The following is a 20,636-nucleotide window of genomic DNA, read 5'->3' as shown; positions in this document are numbered from 1 at the left end:
GGAGTCAGTACCCCCCGAACCCACCCAAGGCTGCCTCCTGGACCCACAAGGCGGAGAAGGGACCTCTGGTCAGTGTACCTTTGTAATAATTATACATGGTTTAAAAGCAAGCGTGTTTAATGATTAATTTGCCCTGGCATTCGCGGCCAGTACAGCTACTGGAAAAGTCTGTTAACGTGTCTAGGGATGGAACGGAAATCCTCCAGGGACATCTCCATAAAACTCTCCTGGATGTACTCCCAAAGCTTTTGCAAAAGGTTTCTGGGGCGGGCAGCCTTATCCGGTCCTCTATGGTAGGTCACTTTACCATGCCAGGCCAGTAGCACGTAGTCGGGAATCATTACATAACAAAGCATGGCAGCGTATGGTCCCGGTGTTTGCTGGCATTCAAACAGCATCTGTTCTTTATCTCTCCGTGTTATCCTCAGGAGAGTGATATTGTTCCTGGACACTGGGTTGAAATAGGGTGATTTTATTAAGAGGACATTATTCAGAGGTGCCCATTCCTGCTGGGCTGTTTGTCTGTGGCTGAACAGAAATGTTCCCCACTGTTAGCCACGCAGTGGAGGGGAGGGGTGAAGTGATCATCCCAGAGAATTGGGTGTAATGGGAGGTGGGGTTTAGTTGGGTTTGTGCTGCACGTTAACCTGAAAACTGCAGCCCCTCCTCCTTTTAAATGGCCAACCCATTTTAAATGGCCAATCCAACAGCTGCTTGGTATGGGAAATGAGGGCGCTGCTGTTTGAAACCATTCCCACGTTATGAAGGTTACAGAAGCCAGAAGACTATGTCTTACCATGGCTGCCTGCAAGCCAAATTCTGTTGCCCAGCCCTGCATGAAAGATCTCTCACACCAAGCATCAAAATGCGACCTTGTACCAAAAGCACATGTGCTATGTAATGTTAACAGCAAGGTTTACCGTGAAAGAGTCTACCTATTGTTCTCTAAATGTGTCTTTTTAACTACCACTCTCCCTTTTTTTCCTCCACCAGCTGCAAATGTTTCAACGCTCACACTATCTTCTCCTTCCCAGAGGTTAGTGAAGATTAGAAGGTGAAAAAAATGCACTTGTGATGAAATGTTCTCTGAGCTCATGCAGTCCTCCCACACTGAAAGAGCCCAGCAGAATGCGTGGAGGCAGACAATGTCAGACTGCAGGAAAGCACAATATGAACGCGATGACAGGTGACGGGATGAAGATAATAACTGGCAGGCTGAAGACGATAGGTGGCATCAACTTGGTGACAGAAGGCAAGAGGCAATGCTGAGGCTACTGGAGGAACAAACTGATATGCTCTGGCGTATGGCTGAGGTCCAAGAAAGGCAGCTTGAGCACAGACCGCTGCTACAGCCCCTGTGTAACCAACCGCCCTCCTCCCCAGCCTCCTCACCCAAATGCCCAAGAATGCGGTGGGGGGACCTCCAGGCACCCAACCACTCCACCCCAGAGGACTGTCCAAGTAACAGAAAGCTGACATTCAATAAGTTTTAAAGTGCAGTGTGGCCTTGTCCTTCCCTCCTCCCCCACCCCTCCCGGGCTACCTTGGCAGTTATCCCCCTATTTGTGTGATGAATTAATAAAGAATGCATGAATGTGAAGCAACAATTACTTTATTGCCTCTGCAAGCGGTGATCGAAGGGGGGAGGGGAGGGTGGTTAGCTTACAGGGAAGTAGAGTGAACCAAGGGGGTGGGGGGCTTAAAAGGAGAAACAAACAGAACTTTCACACCGTAGCCTGGCCAGTCATGAAACTGGTTTTCAAAGCTTCTCTGATGTGCACCATGCCCTCTTGTACTCTGCTAACTGCCCTGGTGTCTGGCTGCGCGTAAGCAGCTCCTGACTACTGTCCAGGCTGCCACTGTACGGCTTCATAAGCCATGGCATTAAGGGGTAGGCTGGGTCCCCAAGGATAACTATAAGCATTTCAACATCCCCAATGGTTATTTTCTGGTCTGGGAAGAAAGTCCCTTGCCGCAGCTTTTGAAACAGACCAGAGTTCCTGAAGATGTGAGTGTCATGTACCTTTCCCGGCCATCCCATGTTGATGTTGGTGAAACATCCCTTGTGATCCACCAGTGCTTGCAGCACCATTGAAAAATACCCCTTTCGGTTTATGTACTCGTTGGCTTGGTGCTCCGGTGCCAAGACAGGGATATGGGTTCCGTCTATCGCCCCACCACAGTTAGGGAATCCCATTGCAGCAAAGCCGTTCACTATGACATGCACATTTCCCAGAGTCACTAACCTTGATATCAGCAGCTCTTTGATTGAGTTGGCTACTTGGATAACAGCAGCCCCACATTAGATTTGCCCACTCCAAATTGATGCCCAACTGACCGGTAGCTGTCTGGCGTTGCAAGCTTCCACAGGGCTATTGTGACTTGCTTGTGAACTGTGAGGGCTGTTCTCATCTTGGTATTCTTGCGCTTCAGGGCAAGGAAAAGCAAGTCACAAAGTTCCATGAAAGTGCCTTTATGCATGCAAAAGTTTTGCAGCCACATGCAACACTGTGTGGTCCCACCAGTCTGTGCTTGTTTCCCGGGCCCAGAATCGGCATTCCACAGCATGAACCTGCCCCATTAACACCATGATGTCCACATTGCCGGGGCCTGTACTTTGAGAGTAGTCTGTGTCCATGTCCTCATCGCTCTTGTCACCACGCTGCCGTCGCCTCCTCGCCTGGTTTTGCTTTTGCAGATTCTGGTTCTGCATATACTGCAGGATAATGCGTGTGGTGTTTACAGTGCTCATAATTGCAGCGGTGATCTGAGCAGGCTCCATGTTTGCCATGCTATGGCATCTGTGCTGAAAAAAGGTACGAAATGATTGTCTGCTGTTGCTCTGATGGAGGAAGGGGTGACTGATGACATGGCTTACAGGGTTGGTTTACATGGTTGTCACACACAATAGCCCCCTCAAGGATTGAACTCACAACCCTGGGTTTAGCAGGCCAATGCTCAAACCACTGAGCTATCCCTCCTCCCACTATTCACCGAGGGAGAGGGGAGCAAATGAATACAAAACAAATCTGATCTCTTTATTGTTTTGATCCACTCCATCTCTCTTATACATCTTAGACTGGCAGCAGACAGTGCAGTACGACTGCTAGCCATCATCGTCTCCTGGCTGCTCGCCAGAAGACAGTGCAGTACAACTGCTGGCCATCGTCATCTCCCATTTATGTCCAGGCACCCCCGGCTGACCTCACTGAGGCCAGCCAGCAGCACACATATCTGCCCTGTCGCCTCCGACCAACCTCACCGAGGTCGGCTAAAAGAGCACCCAGGAGACGACGATGACGGCTACCAATCGTAATGCACCGTCTGCTGCCAAAAGGCAATGAGCTGCTGCTGTGTAGCAATGCAGTACCATGTCTGGCAGCACCCAGCAGACATATGGTGACGATGAGCTGAGCGGGCTCCATGCTTGCCGTGGTATGTTGTCTGCATGGGTAACCCAGGAAAAAAAGGCAAGAAACAATTTATTGCCATTGCTTTCAAGGGGGAGGAGGGTTAACGACATTTACCCAGAACCACCAGCAACAATGTTTTTGCCCCATCAGGCATTGGGAGCTCAACCCAGATTTCCAATGGGCAGCGGAGGCTGCTGGAACTGTGGGATAGCTACCCACAGTGCAATGCTGCGGAAGTTGATGCTAGCCTCGGTACTGTGGACGCACTCCGCCGAGTTAATGGTCTTAATGGTCTTAAGTGGGGACACAAACAATCAACTGTATAAAATCGATTTCTAAAAAATCGACTTCTATAAATTCCACCTAATTTCATAGTGTAGACATACTCCTAGTGTCCACAGTTCAAGAACGATATTCACAAAATGGAGAAGGATCGAACAAGAGCCATGAGAATGATTAACAGAATAGAAAACATGCCTTGTGGTGACAGACTCAAGGATCTTGGTCTATTTAGCTTAAAAAAGAGAAGGTTAAGGGGTGACTTGATGACAGTCTAAAAGTACCTACATGGGGAACAAATATTATAATGGGCTCTTCAGTCTAGCAGAGAAAGGTATAACACAATTCAGTGGCTGGAAATTGAAGCTAGACAAATTCAGACTGGAAATAAAGCATAATTTTTAAGTGGTTAAACATTGACCTTGAGATTAATTAACCATTGGAACAATTTACCAAGGGTCATGGCGGATTCTGCATTATTGACAATTTTTAAATCAAATGTGGATGTTTTTCTAAAGATCTGCTCTGGGAATTATTTGGGGGAAGTCCAGTGATCTGTGTTATACAGGAGCTCAGGCTAGATGATCACAATGGTCCCTTCTGGCCTTATAATCTATGAAGTAGTAATTTATTTTGAATAATTATATGCAGTGGAGAATGGACTGATCAGAGGATTATTAAGATGATAGCAATTGTTGTCACCTATAGCCCATATCTATAATGACCAAAACTTGCTATCGTTTTATGGCTATGACTTATGGTTTTGTGTTTCGTGTTCTCAATCAATCTCCCATGTTGCAAAACCACAACAACCACAATAGGTACTAATTAGATCCCCTGATGGCAGTCCCATAGAGAGGCCAAGGACTGAATGTATTTAAGAAATGTCACTACACTCTCAGTCACGATTCAGGCACATTGGAGAACTTGAACTCCTGCTGCCCGTGTTGTACCTGTTTCATAGCTAAATCAATTGATTTTAATATCAGAAGTAGGCAATCTGGCACCTGATAGGGACACTAAATTCACTTGAAACAATGTTACATGGAGTATGTTTTAAAGTTCTATGCATATATCTATTCCCATACAGCCACATTCTAGGTAGCCCCTCAGGTCTACAAGATTTCCTTTCTTCTTGGACCCTGTACATTGGTCCTGTCATCCTCTCAGAGGGCAGGGAGGGGTCTGGTTATGATTTCCCCTTCCTGCTCTGGTCAGCAAAGTTATGGAGAGGAATGGAAATATTTCCCCTGCATACCTGGGAGCTCCTTATAGCACAAAGCTTTCCAGTGCTCTGGTGCCTCTCCCAAAGTGAGGCTGTGGCTACTAACCACAAATACAGCCTATCGTGTGTTTGATTCCATTTAGGAAGTTCCTACTATTTGTTCTCTCCAATTCATGTCAAATAAAATCTCCATCCTGTGTTTGTCATGATGTTTCTACGGAAACAAGCTGTGACACCACACAATGTTACTCATATGAAACCTCTGCAGAGAAAGCACGACAAAGCAAGACTGCTGTGTGGAAGAAACGTTAAAGGGGAATAGTGTATATTTACAGTCATCATCATGAAAATACACAAGAATTAATGACAAATTGAAGACCACTGAAATACCCTTTTAAAGTGAACAGGTTCAAAAACATTTAAACTGTACTAAAGTAGTCTTTAAAACAGGATGTTATACTTAAGGAATAATGTAATATGTTTGTCTTTCACAGACCAATTAATCACTGGATGGAGGAATTAAGACCCCATCAAAACGTAAAGGTGTTTATGGCTGCAGCTGGTCATTAAATTATTTCTATAAAACTTAAACACTGGATTTTATTGTTTTTATTACAGATCCACTCCTATAAAAAATACATTCAAACTTCCCTTTTTAGTGTTTGTGGTTTAGGCTCTTGTGCTTCTGTTAACCAAACTTTTCAAGTGAAACATGAATGTACCTCCCTACATCCCAACCAAAACAAAGAAAAGAGCATGCCATTCTGGTACCAGTGGAACTGTGACAAAACAGTAGGACTCAGAACTACAGGAACAGGTTCATTCACACAACTGTATGTAACACTGGCCTTTTCAATGTGTGGCAAAGGCCTTAAATGAGGGACATGACCAAAGAGAAACAGTAAAATTATATGGGGCTCTTTTCTTTGATAATTGTATTTTAATCATTAAGAAATACAGCAAAGATAGACCACGATAAAGAAGATGCACCTAAGAAGGAGATGCTGAACAAGATTTTCAACATCCTCTATCGCCAGCTGGCTGGATGACTATAGTATAATGTGATTTTAAAGAAGCTGATCCAAACTGTGTCATTAAAATTCAGCTTCATGTCCAGAGCTGTAGCAACTCATGTGAATGCCTCCCGGAGGTTCCTGGGAGTGCAATCACTATCACTTCCCAGGAGGGTGCAGTGTGCATGTCCTCTGCAGCAAGACAACTTTGCTCTCCATTTAAAAACAGGTTGGACAAACACCTGGCAGGGAGGGTCTAGATTTACTTGGTCCTGCCTCAGCACAGGGGGCTGGACGTAACGATTTCTCCAGGTCCCTTCCAGCCTATACTTCTATGATTCTGTGATTTCTTCCGACCATGGCTCTGCTTCCACTTTGTCCCTTTTTGGGAGGCGAGCTCCCATGGGCTCACTAACCTTGAGCTGTTCTTGCATTCAAGGAAGTGCAAGGGCTGTCGTTAAGGCTCATCCCTGTGCAGGGGTAGAGAGAGAGAGAAGCACCTTATGACCTCCTCAAATGATGCACCCTGCAGTGCATTTGTAGAAAGTTAGGGCGGGATTTTCAATTACACCTCCAGGATCTGGGAGAATAAGTCCCATTGAAAGTCTGATAATATCTTCCTTAAAAGAAAACTACACATATACAGCTCAGCACATCCATCAAAACGTCTATACTGTAAGAAAGATTTTCCTGCTACTTATACACTGAAATCCAGCTGAAAACTTTTAATTAAATTTAACTATGTTAATATAATGACTAGCATCAACCATCTTGCTCAAAAAAGTGATGTTCTTTTTCCACTCCACTGGAATTAGAGCCCCTCAGCAAAGACAAAAATGGTTTTCACCATCTTGTTTTACTACTGAACTGCCATAGGAAAAATGTAATCTTTAATGTAAAGACAAACAAACAAAACCAAACAGGTAAGAGCCCCTGTTGTGTGAACTTTTGAGAATGATTTCCATTAAGATTTATATTTCATTCTTTTAATTTTCTAAGTGCTTTCATTTAACATTTCACTCAAGAAAGCCAGAAGAGTAAATTTGATTATATTTTAGAAATTACTTCAGTGCTTTGTGATTAAAGATTTCAAGCGTGTTATCTTTTTATCAGACAGATTACTGGAAGCCTAAAAATCTTTTATTTCAGTATTAAATCCTTAATTCCTTTCTTCAGCATCTGAGTACAATTTGCTTGCATTGTCACTTCTAGCCATTTGGAAAATGATCCTTAAATATAATCCTTTTAGTAATAAACCTTTAGTTTCATTCACAGACAGTTTTTAAGCGGCAAAAAGCACATGAAAAGCAGAATCAGGAAATGAGAAAAGCTCATGATGTGGTAGTTTGAAGAAAATGTCATTGCTCAAGCCATCAGCTTTTCAGGATGGAGGCAGGCAGGAACATAATGTTAGGGAAAGGAAACCCAGTAAAATCTTCTCTTCATTGTAAAATGAAGCCTTTTGGAAACACTCTTTGCAATATTGGGGGAAAGTTATACATTGTACACCTTATTACTTATGGGAAAAATAGACTGGATTAAGCCACACCTGGTTAAAGGGGGAAAAACAGTATTTTGAAATGTCTGCAGAGCTCATTAATACCCTAATACCAAATGATTCAAAGCTATCTTTGGCTTTAATTCAAACTGTTGTCCTGAGCATTGCAACATGGCGACAATTCAAAAAGCTCAACTTAGGTACGCCAGAAATTTTCAGTGTTTCACTGAAAAACCTGCTAGGTGGGTTCTTTGACACCAGAGCATGGGGGAGGAGGGGTGCAGTGCAGGGGAACAAACATCAGAGCAGAAAACTCATGGAAACAAATGGGAAAAAAATAGAGTGGTCATCTCATTACCTTCACTTTGAAAGTAGCAGTGGGCTGTTAAAAGAGTAGGTCCTTCATTTAAGGTTAGGCTTCAGCGTTTGTATCATTGCACTAAGTTTTATTACAAATGAACTATTCTGATTTAATCAACAAGGTGACCCAAATTTCAAAAAATATAAAACTCATGAGTGGCCAACCCCCCCCCCCCCCCCGCCCCCCAAGCAGTGTCATGTCAAGCACTAGCGAGGGCAGGATCTTGGTTGGTCAGAATTGTGGGAATGAGAAGGGTCTTTGTCAAACTAGTATATGGATTCTATTACAAGTCAGCACAGCTACTCAATTGTTTATCCATTATAAAAGGCACTTGTAAAAGTATTTTAATACCAAAAGCTTAGCATTTTCTTCCTTCCACATATTCTGCTTTTGAGGGCCAGATCACAAATTATGGCCAAGCAGCACTTGGCACACAACACAGAGTGAGGGAAAAAGGTGGCTCCAAGTGTAATTTAGAGCAGCCTTAGGGTTTTCTCGGGTAGTTAAGATTTCTGCTGGCTGGGAATCACCCCCTCCAGCCTCTGCCCACACCTGTGGCTTACCCAAGAATGCACTTTTAAACATAAGAGGGTGGTGATAAGTGGAGAGGCTGGTGTGGAATTGACTACACTGGCTTTATAGTATTTTCCCTATATCACAAGACTCCCTAGTTGGCCAGTTAGGGTAGTTCTCTGTCCCCTTCATGCCACCAGAGCAACACAGATGGGATGGAACAGGAAGCCAGGCCTGTCCCTGGGTCTTTTGAGCTGGATTTTTTTCTGCTAACCTTCTTTTTTAGGACTTGATGCTAAGCACCCCCAATCCTGTTGAATCTGAGTTGAGGTTGTTCAGCATCTCTCAGAGGTGCTCAACACCTTGCAGGATTGGGCCCTTGGTACCTGTCTAGAGCACATTCACTATTATATTTCTTCACATTGACTTTCTCTCAGTGAGGTTTGCCATGCATCCCTTTAACCCATTGTCTTGCCCAGGCAAAGAATTTTACTCCAATAGATCGTTCCAACAGCCATTGGGTCTTACCATCACTCTTAATAAACTTGCTTCAAACATTTGACTAGCAGCTTGACAGATGCTGCCCAACACCCCCACCATGGATTCATGGGACAAAGACACAAGTTGATATTTTTATTTCCTTCAAGGCTGAGCCTAAAATGACAGTGCTATGCATAGCTTTTCCCTTGTGCTGGAAGGATGGTTTCATGGAGAAATATAAAAAACTTATACCATATAACAAATGTATGCATTAGCACAATTTGTGTTTTCCTTATGAAAATTCATTAAGCAAAATCAAAGAATTTCACCCAGCTGTATTCATGGGAAACGATATGCTTACCAAAGGTGGTAAAATGGCTAAGCTGAGGTATTGTGTAATACTAGATACATTTAATTACCACATTCTGCCTGAAACAAGTTTTGGACACTTGCTTCACCCTCATTGTGGCTCCTCCTTACAGATGGTCTTGCTTCTCATATGGATTTAGCCAGATCTTATCTAAATTGATGACTATAAAACTAATACTTCTGTCATAAGTTTTGCAATGTCATGGGGAAAACTGCAATAAAAAATCTTTTTAGTGTAATATTACAAGACTACACACATACGTAATGCCTTCCTTTTGTTTTCAATAACATAACTAAATCTAAGTGAGGGTGGCAGTAAAGATATGTAATATCACATGCTCTGTGTAAGACCAAACGCTTGTTTCTTTTGCCAAACAGAAGTTGGTCCAATAAACTATATTACCTCATCTACCTTGTGTCTCTAATATCCTGAGACCAACATGGCTACAACAACACTCTAAACCACATATAGTGTAGGTAAGTCTAGGATATCTATTCTCATTGATAATAGATTTTTTTTTTCCCATTTCCTTTCAAACTGGTCTGAGTTCTACACACACCTTATTAGAGGGAGTGATCACATCCTCAGTAAGGACCAACACTGCAAACAGCCCGCAGCCTGAGTGCAGAGGTTATCAAATTCAATGGAATTGCTCACAGTGAAAAGCACTAAACTTGAGAGTGTTTGCAGGAACAAGTCTTAAATCAGGATTGAAACACAGTTTCCTGAAAAACAGATTACAAATACAAAGGACTACAGTAGAGATTAGAACTACACAGGAAATTGAAAGATTGCATTTACTCTGGTACATGTAAATACATATAATTTACCAATTTTGAAGCTCCACCTTTAGTAGCAATAGTGGAGGGCTGCAGTTTAGAAAGGACCTGGGCATGTTTACCACTAACCCTGTCTACACAGCGGCCTCCACCTATTACAAATACCAACTGAAGTGCAAGGGTGGTGGCCATATTTTTCTAGTGTTGACAATGCGTAAGGAGCTGGATTATGTCTCTCAGCATTTCCACAGTTTAAACTGTGGCTTTCAAGCAAGCCACCTGGCATATGATATAGATCAAAACCATTAGTCATTTTTCCCCATCCTAAAAAATCTTGACAATACTGCAAATTATAATTAGAATCTGTATAAATAATGCCTTTGCAACTAGCTGGATAAAAGTAAACTATGGGCGGTAAGAAGTGAGAATGCATTAGTCCTGTAGGATCTTTAAAAGGCAGTTCACCAAGTGATTGCACTTATATTACTGAACCACCTGGTCTTCAGTAAATTCTATTTGTAACCACTATGCCACAAAATCATCAGTCATTTATCAAAACATGTTTGCTCAGCTCCAGCTTAGAGCATTTCATTGCTGTTCTGCAGTAAACTAGGAGTATTACGTCATGGGACTGACTGTTGTTGGGATTGACACAAACCAACAGCAAGACAACCTGCCTTTGGCATATAGAAAGCACCCTCTCACGCCTGTCTTCAAAGGAAGCAATCAGCTTTTCAGATGCTGCTGCTTGCACAAGAAGGGGAAACAGCTTTTGGTGGAAAGGGATGGCAGCCAAGGGTATAGGTTGTTTACAAATCAACAAAAAGAGATTGATAATTCCTGAGTTATTTCCATTTACAGCCAGGTGGATGAAAGGGGGAAGTCGGTGCATGGATGGGAAAATGTTTTCATGTTGCATTAATAATTTCAGTAACTTCTGAGATAATATCTTAGAAGTTTAATGGTTACAGTGTGGTCAGGAAATGAACAGTAATGAATGTTGTTGAATCATTTCATCTTTAAATACAGAAAGAACAAAGTCTAATAATTATACACAGCAGCTTAAATCCTATAAAATGCAAACGGATTTGCCATTAGAGAGAGAAAAAATATATATACTAAGAAAACCTGTGGCCAAAAGCTGAAAGAGTTAATTTGGGAGGTGGGGGGGAAGGGTGGTATCAAAACCCCTGCTCTAAGCACTAGTTCAAGAGCTCTTGATTCAAGTATATGGTAGAAAAGCCAACATGCTTTTATCAGATATCAGTGTTTATAGAAGCAATATAATACAGCATTTTGTTAAATGTATATTTTACACCAGATCAAACTACGAATTGAAACATCTGTGTCCAAATTAATCTCAGATATAACACGGAGATTATCTGAATTGTGTGTTTTCTTTTGTGACCTTTTTAGATGTGGCTTTTTTTAAGGGGGGAGGGATAATTTTCTTAAGCTTTTATTCCTATGCAACAATGCCAATAATTCAATGTAACAGAAAAATCTTTAAAATCACTCAGATGAATTGCCAAAGACCTTTAGTATTTTTCCTATATTGTTATACTGGGAGCTCTAAAAAATAAACCATAGTCATAGAAATAGAGGCATGTAGCTCTAAGCAAGTTACAGGTCATTCATGACACATTCAATTAAAACTATTTTATGAGCAATACTCACATTCTCAAAAAAACAAAAGATAGAGGGCTCGTGGATTAAGCCATACTGCTTGGAAAATTAACTTTAAAAAATAGATAAACATAGTTTGGTTTCTATGCTTAAAGAAGAGATTTAAAACTCCTTTGTTCCAGTCTTCAGGATACAGAGGAAAGAAAATAGAAGTAAGGACTGAAGACTAGCAATGCCCCCCCCTTCCATTTTTTTAATGTATGGGATCAGATTATCTATAAATCAATTTCATATGCTACTGAAACAATTGTTTCAATATAGAAATTTTAACCAAAAAAACCCCAAACAAAATTATTGTCGTATCTATCGTTAATTAGTTGACTGGGAACAGCTTAATGTCTTAGGGGATTGATAATAGGGTATAGAGATTTAACTTTATGGGGCCACTTCACATCCATTGATGATCCTGAAGTGGCCTATGACAAATATGTTTAGTATTAGTATTGACTACTCTAGACCAGGGGCGGCTCTAGAAATTGGGCTGCCCCAAGCAGCGCGGAGCGCTGCGCCGCCCTTCCCCGGTCCCGCGGCGGGTCCCCTCTTCCCGCGGCTCCGGTTGAGCTCCTGCCGGCATGCCTGCGACAGGTCCACCGGAGCCCGGGACGAGCGGACCTGCCGCAGTCATGCCTGCGGGAGCTCAACCGGAGCCGCGGGAAGACGGGATCCGCCGCAGTCATGCCTGCGGCAGGTCCGCTCGTCCCGGGCTCCGGTGGACCTGCCGCAGGCATGCCGGCAGGAGCTCAACCGGAGCCAAATGCCGCCCCCCCAGGAAACGGCCGCCCCAAGCGCCTGCTTGGCGCGCTGGTGTCTAGAGCTGCCCCTGCTCTAGACACATTTACCATTCTAAAGAACTGTTCTAAGTCTCTAGAATAATGGTTCTCAGACTTCTTACCATCAGGCCTCACTTTTAGGGTTAGGCTCAGGCTTGCTGATGTTCCCTTGCATAAGACCTTACTGGTAGGATCTTATTCTCTATTTCAAAGTTAATGTCACTTGGCTGGAATAGAGTATCTCTGTACTGGGATGTGACAGAGAACAAAACCACATCTCTAGGAAGTCAGCTGCTCAAGAAGAGATGAAGATTCCACTTCCTCAACTTGCAGCAGGTACTGAATCGTTCTACAGTTTACAGCCATGTGCAGTATGCAACCGACTATGTCCCACCTGCCAGCAGAGCTACTTTTATATTATTACTCCATTTAAAAAGTTAGCACTGTATACTGTACTACATCCCTTGCTCTTTAATAAAATGTCAAACTGAGTGAAAATGATTCAGGTATTTTTTCTTACCTAATATTTACTTCACAAACTCTCAGCAGTTGTAAATGAAGGTAATTAATCACTGGCAATTTTAAAATCAAAATTGGATGTTTTTTTCTAAAAGATGTCCTAGCTCAAACAGGAATTAATTCAGGGAAGTCCTATGGCCTGTATTATGCAGGAGTTCAGAGCAGATGATTATAGTGATCCTTTCTGGCCTTATAATCTATGAATCTATAAGTTCTGTAGGTGGCAAGCTGCTGTACTGTGTCAGTGTTGACATAACAGCTTTAAAAAAGTAAATAGCTTAAGGGATCAATAGCATAAATAGATCAACTGGCATTTTGGTGCTGATTGACATTGGTAGAACAGTTCAGATCCGGATCCCATCTCTTGTCAGGGGTTTCCTCCTGGGAACACACCATTGCCAGAGGGGAGCAGTGTGCAACCTGTCACCTCCTCCCAAAAAGAACCTGGTGCCAGACAGAAAAAGAAAACCACCAGTGAGATCACCATGTTTTTTGCAGCTCTTGTTGGTGGGAGTGGGCTACCGGTGTCTCCCCACCCCATCACCAGATACCCTTTGCATCTTTGGCGGGGATAGACAATCAAGCTCCCCAGTAGAGCTGGTAAGGAGGAAACAACACTTTTTTTCTTCCATGAAAAATTTTGGTGAGAATTAACAAAAAATTCATTTTTGTTTATATTTTTCACACAAAATTTAGATTTTTTGGCAGAAATTTTAAAAATAGGTTTGGCTGAAATTTTTCAAATTTAGGATGTTTGTTGAAAAACCAAAATTTCTGCAGAAAGAAGACACTTTTCAATGAATAATTTTGTTTAGTTGAAAAATCAATATTCCATCAAAAAATAGTGTTGATAGAAAAATTTTGACCAGCCCTATTCCCAGGTCTCTGCATATCTGGCAGAGGAAACCAGACATCAAAGAAGTCTCCCAGTGGAGGCTGGGGGGAGAAGGGGAAGGAAATTGCCTCTGTCACGCTCCTGCTGAAGTTGTACTTCCTTATGTTTCTTTTAAATCTCCTGCCTATTAATTTCATTGGGTGACTCCTGGTTTTTGTGTTACATGAAGGGTAAATTACACTTCCTCATTCACTTTCTTCACACCAATCATGATTTTATCGGCCTCTATAATACTTCTCCTTAGTCATCTCTTTTCTAAGCTGAACAATCCCACTCTTTTTAATCTTTTCCTCATACGGAAGCTGTTCCACAACCATAATCATTTTTATTGCCCTTCTCTCTACTTTTTCCAATTCTAATGTATCTTTTTTAAGACAAGGTTACCAGAACTGCATGCTGTATTCATTGCATGGGTGTACAATAGATTTGTATAATGGCGTCATGTCTCTACTGTCTTATCATCTATCCCTTTCCTAATGGTCCCTAACATGTTTATCTTTTTTGACTGCCGCTGCACACTGAGCAGATGTTTCCAGAGAACTGTCCTCAATGCTCCAAGATCTCTTTTCCTAAGTGGTAACAGCTAATTTAGAACCCATCATTTTGTATGACTAGATGGGATTAATGTTTTCCAATGTGAATTACTTTGCATTTATCGACATTGAATTTCAGCTAACATTTTGTTGCCCAGTCACTCAGTTTTGTGAGATCTCTTTGTAACTCTTCACAGTCAACTTTGGACTTAGCTATCTTGAGTAATATTGTATCATCTGCAAACTTTGCTCCTTCATTGTTTATCCTTTTTTTCCAGGCCATTTATGAATATGTTGAACAGCACTGGTCCCAGTACAGTTTCTTCTATTTATATCTCTCCACTGTGAAAAGTGACTATTTATTCCTACCCTTTGTTTCCTGTCTTTTAACCTGTTGCTGATCCATGAGAGGACCGTCTCTCTTATCTCTTGACTGCCTACCTTGCTTAATAGACTTTGGAGAGGGACCTTGTCAAAGGCTTTCTGAATATGTAAGTACGCTATATCCACTGGAACACCCTTGTCCACATGCTTGTTGACTCCCCTCAAAGAATTCTAGTAGACCAGTGAGGCATGATTTCCCTTTACAAAAGCCGTGTTGACTCTTCACCAACATATCATGTTCATGTATGTGTCTAATAATTCTGTTTTTTACTGTAGATTCAAACAATTTGTCTGGTATTGAAGTTGGGCTAAGTGGCTAATTGAAAGGATCACCTCTGAAGCCTTTTTTAAAAAATTGGCTTGTCCTCCAGTTCTAAGCATGTTGTACTATGGACCATAGACAGATGTGTTTAAAAGAATCCTAGGACCAATTTGACCAAAGCTGATCATGCCTGTAACCTTTTGATGTATACCAGGAAACAAATATCCATATTACTGTATACTGAGAATTGGTGAGACACTTTTTGGACTTCAGTAGGGTTGTGACCACATCCCTGAAATATCCTACTTCATTTTAATGTGATCTTTCAATAACCAGGCAGTCAGGTTCAGAGATCCCACGTTGCGATTGAATAGACAGCCATGAGTTGATAAATCCAGAGTGGATCACAGTGGTAGTGAAAGGGCCACAGACAATCCATGAGGTGTGAAAACCAGGGCCCCCTGGCCAGTGTGGTGCAATCAGAGTCACTGTAGCCAGTTATATCCATATGAGTTGGATGGTGCATGTTATTATGGGAAAAGGAGGGAGTGCATATAGCAGAGCCCATGGCCATACCTGGGCGAAGGTGTTGATTTTCTTGGCCCAATGATCTCTCCTCCTGATATAGAAGTTGTTCATTTTGGCATTGAAACTTGATGCAAAGAGATCCCACATTGGTTTTCAAAAAATCTGGACTATGCAGTTGAACTCCCTCTGGTGGAAACACCACTTCTGCCGGCCTGCCATTTTGCAGTTGAGCCAATCTGCTGTGGCATTCAATTTTCCTTTGGCATGCACAGCTCAGACTGACAGAATGTTTCTCTTGGCCCACCTGAAGGTGGTCATGATTTTTGCTTGTAATTCCTTCACTGCATGCCATGGCAGTGTGTTATCAGTGAATACAAAAGTGTGTGTGTGGATTTCAAGGCAGGGAAGAATACCTGAAGGGCCAGGTGAACTGCCTGCAGTTCTAAACACTTTATAGCATAGTGGGATTCCGTTTGCAACCACTGACCTTTTCCTCTGTGTCATGTCATATGAGCTCCCCATCCTTCATAGCTGGTATCCATCATTATGGTGTCTCTTTGAAGTTCTGACAATTGGATATTGTCTGTGAATCTTGTCAGCTGGAACCACCATCTGAGGGACCTTTTCACAGTGGAGGGAAGACTTCTAGTGTGAGAGATGGAATTGTGAATGTGAGCGGGGAAGCTCAGCAGGTAGAGTACTGCAGACACCTGAGATGAAACTTTGCCCCTGGGAGTAGGTATATGCATGAAACAAACATGCCTAGTAGGTGAAGTAAATCCTTCATAGGGGAGTGTGGACTGTGAAGGATCTTGTATGCTTGCTCCAGAATCTGTGCCTGACTGTCTCTGGAGAGGAAGGCCCTGTGGAGTATGGTGTCCAGCCAAACCCCCAGGTGTTCTATTGTCTCTGCAGGGACAAGCTGGCTTTCTTCCAGATTGATTATAAACCCATGTTGCTGAAGGGTGTGTATTGTCAATTGTGTGTCCCTGACTGTCTTCATTGGGGAGGTGTCTCTTACCAGGATGTTGTCAAGAAAAGGGTATAGGTGTTCCCCTTTTTGCCATAGGGATGCCACTATAACCCCCAGAAACTTTGTGAATACCTTGGAAGCAGTGGCAATGCCAAAAACAAAGGCTTTGTACAGCATATGACAAGTGCCATATGCAAACCTCAGGTACCATCTGTGGCAGGAAGGATGGGAATATGGAAAAACACCTCCTTTAGGTCCACAGAGGTTAGGGAATCCCCCTGGGTGATAGACACTATGGCAGAGTGAGCAGTCTCCATTTTGAACCTGTGGAAGTGGATGAACTTGATGAGAGTCTTTAAATCCAGTAGCATCCTGTCCACCCTGATTTCTTCAGAACCAGGAAAAGTATGGAATATAAGCCCTGATACCATTCCTGGTCTGGAACAGGCTCTATCACCCCAATTTGGAAAAGGTGATTGATTTGCCAGAATATAGCCTTCCTCTTGTATGGCTTGAGGGAGAGGGGAGAAATTTAGAGTGGGGGATCCTTTTGAATTCTTGGAAATGACTTGGAAATGTCATCTCTCACCCATTTGTTCATAGTGGTGACAAACCAGGTGGGAACAAAAAGAGACAGGAGTACCCCCCCAGGAAATGCTGGAGGGAAGATGGCAGTCACTGATTGCTCCTGGGGCATTCCTGGAGTAGCAGTCACCTCTTGGTTTATTAGACCTGACTTTACCCCTTCTATTCCTAAAGAATCTGTTGTCTGTCCTATCATATCTATATGAGGTTCCATAACCCTGAAAGGACCATCTAGGGTGTAAAGATGACTTAAAAACTCTCTTTAGAGTTCTGTGATCATTATCAGTGAAGAGAGGCTTTTTGGCTTTGTCCTATGCTTTGGAAGAAGCTTTTCATATTGGCTCCCCCAAAAATTTCTCTCTCAAGTTTGGATTTGCTACTGAAACTTGTACTGTGAAAAAATCTGCCTTCCATGTCTGTAGCCATAGAAGTCTTTTACCTACTGTTTTGGATGCCATCAATCTGGGGAGAATCTGAAAGCATTGACCGAGAGTCTGAAACTAGAAGACATATTAGGGAAATTGTCTTTAAAGAGGCCCCAAACCCCTTCGCTTTATCTTTTCAGGGATGTCAGAGAGCAGGGACTCAGTATAAGCCATACTGTTCTGGCAAAAAAAAGTGGCTATTGCTGAAGCTCTGAGGGATGCGGAAGCCATTTCATAGCCCCTGCAGAGGGCTGGTTCCACCTTTCTGGCCAGAGATATCCTTGGGAAGGCAGTCCCCTTCAGCCAAGAGGTTAGTGTTCTTGACATGATTGCATCCATTTTAGGTAAAGCAGCCAACAATGCTTTTGATTGGTGGACATTATAGAAGTTTTTGTCTCTTTTGATCTGATGCTTTGTCTCCACTGGGCTTTCACATTCCATCTTTGTGGTCCTAAACTGGGCACCCCGGATGAGACTGTAAGGGTCACGTTTAGAGCCAGCTGGAAAATATTGTTGGCATTTTCGACTCCTTGACCTCCTCCTCATTCCCCTTTTCATCCTTTATAGCCAAATGCTCAGGGGAGATACCCAAGAAAGTAACTGCCTTTCTCTGAATAGATTTGAAAAAAAACTGTGTAGGGAACAAGAGTTCCTGGGGATCTTTTTGGGTTTCCTCTGCCTCAGATTCTGAAAGTTTACCCTGATCTGAGGAGGAGGAGGAGGAGTGTCTAGACTTAGAGAACTTGTTTGCTTTATGTCTATGCTTGTGACCCTTACTCCACTTACGGCTACGACTAACAGGGGAGAGAGAGAAAGATTCAGAGCAATAAGAATCTGAGTGGGCACGCCTATGCTTGTGCTTTCTACTCTTATGTCTTTCTGCAGGGTCTGATCAGATCATAGACAGAGGAAGAGAAGAAAGAGGGGAATAACTCTTCAGATAAGCTTTCTTTCTTGTGACTCCTTGGGAATCTGTCCCTGCATTTTTGGACTTTTTTTTCCCTGCTTGGGCTCTGGATAGGAGGAGGGAAAAGTGGATGAGGAATGACCTCTATGTAATTTTCTCCTGTTCCTAATTTTTTTCATTGGATGCCACTGTGGGGACTATAAAATGGCTGCCGAGGAGGCAGTGCCAGGAGCCTGGGATAAAATGGTTACCTGTGAAACATGGGATCCTGGCTCCAAAATGTCCGCCATGACCCTGATATAAAGGAAAGAGGGGCATTGACAGGAAACTGGTGTCTCTGGAAAGCTGGCAGTTTTCAGGACTCCTGAGGAATACAGGAGTGTCCTGACCACCGCTTGCCCACTGGCAGGGAGGGGAGGTCCCCAGCAATTTGCACAGCCCCTGTTGTGGGACTTTAGCTGGTGAAGAGAAGGTGGACAGAGTCCTGGAGGCTTTCCCCTGCACCAGTTCTACTGACTGGAACTCCCAAGGACTCTCCTGGGGTGGCACACCTAGCGATGGTGCCAGTCCATATCAGTGGACACAGATTGAATTCCCGATGTCCTAGGCGCTTGGTTCAGCACCTTGCCTTTCTGAGCCTCTTGTTCATCTACAGCTGCTCTATCCTATTGGCGCAGGCCAGAGGCCTGCTTTATAACTACAGTTGCACCAAGGTTAGGGAAGCAAAAGGAACACTTTTCCCCTTTGATACACTTGGCCAAGCCAGCTGAGCACAGGGTACAGAACCTTCTCTTTTGCTTTTTCAGCCATCATCAGGGGCTTAATTTGGGAGAAGAGCTAGGTAACAGTCCCCACAATTGCCCAGCATTCCATGAGGTAAATGTTAATGAGTCTTAAAAAGCCAGTAACCCCACACTAAAAAGTGGAGAGCTGATGGGGCGAAAGAGACCTAGGAAAAAAGAAGAAAAAATTAATCAGGTTAGGGACTGTCTACAGAGGACCCGACTCTGAGTCTCCTACACCTTTGAAGGCAAAGAAAATTCTGAAGGGGCTCTGCAGTGTGAGGAAAGTCAGCCTAGCCAAACAAAAACATCTGACTCTGCCTACTGCAGAGTGGAGACTAAAGAACTCATCACTTCCGAATTTATGGACCATCCCCTGCAGTGAGCATGTTTATATCCTCAGTCTATAATGTGTTAAAGGAAAGCCCCCGTTAACTACTAAAAATCTATCTGAGATGGTGAAAATATTCTTAACACATTTTTGTTTATGACTGACAAAGCTTTTTGTTCTGACTTCAAGGGGGAAAAATGGCTAACGGGTTGTTTAAATGTTTCACTTTTCAGTCTGTACTACTCCATTGCTCAGACTGTATATCATAACTAATTCTATCAAGATTTGCAGTTTTTACCCAGCAGCCTTAGGATTCTAAGAATAACTTATTATTTATGTGTGTAGAGTACAAATGGGTTAAACAGGGGCTTTCTGGAGGAAAAAGTGGGGACAGTTCTCTTCATTTTTACCATCTTATTCTGTTTAATGAAGCCACCATCCATTCATCCATCTTAGGAAACTATAAGCACTCAAATAAAAAAAATTAATTGCTTGTCCTGGACTGGATCATTAACTCAGTTCCTCCCACATGCAGAAGAGAATCTTATGGGACATATAAAGTATAGGGAATTATTAGGGGGAAGTCTTTAAAAAAACAACAGTAGGGATGTTTATAGTCTCCTCACTTTCATTTATTTCTTAAATACAGAACATGAGACTGAGTCCATGTCTTAAGGGTGTCTATCCAGGTTCTTATACCGCACCCATCTCTAGTATCTTTATTTGCCCTTACTGAAGGGTCTTTGTCAGCAACAAGATGCACCATGCTAAACTAGCTGCAGCTTTCATGTGATTTTCTCAGTCACCCTTAGCAGTGTTACTGAAGTTCTAGTCCGGCCTACAGATGGGAAAGGCACATATCACTATGGACAGGTTTGTATCTGACACAAACATGTTTACAGAGAATGTTACTGAGCTGAAAAGCATGCAGCATGGTGCACTATTGATACCTTAGAAATGAATTTCAGTATTTATCATTGAATATACTTTTATTCTATGATATAATATATAGCTGCATAAAGGGCTCTGAATGCTCCAGGGTTTGTGCTGGCAGAAAGGGATAAGAGATAGTGCAATGAAAACAGTGACCTTCCTCCACCAAAGGGTAGGCAACTATCTAGCATA

At 42.7% G+C, this 20,636-nt stretch overlaps 1 protein-coding gene across 10 annotated transcripts in view; it reads right to left on the bottom strand.

Annotated features, from left to right (window-relative positions):
- The window catches only part of SUGCT (succinyl-CoA:glutarate-CoA transferase), a 658,579-nt gene that overhangs the window by 363,521 nt on the left and 274,422 nt on the right, over window positions 1-20,636 (bottom strand). Inside the window, exon 13 of one of the 10 annotated variants that reach the window (XM_039525905.1) lies at window positions 19,236-19,347. The exons of the other annotated variants lie outside the window; for them this stretch is intronic. Within the exon in view, the coding sequence (XP_039381839.1) occupies window positions 19,282-19,347 (66 nt within the window). The 3' untranslated portion in view covers window positions 19,236-19,281. Of the gene's footprint in view, window positions 1-19,235; window positions 19,348-20,636 lie in introns of those variants that run through there. 10 annotated transcript variants of the gene reach the window in all.

This window comes from Mauremys reevesii, linkage group 2, assembly GCF_016161935.1.
Source record: "Mauremys reevesii isolate NIE-2019 linkage group 2, ASM1616193v1, whole genome shotgun sequence".
Lineage (NCBI taxonomy): Eukaryota > Metazoa > Chordata > Testudines > Geoemydidae > Mauremys > Mauremys reevesii.
This window is presented reverse-complemented; position numbering and strand designations above follow the sequence as displayed.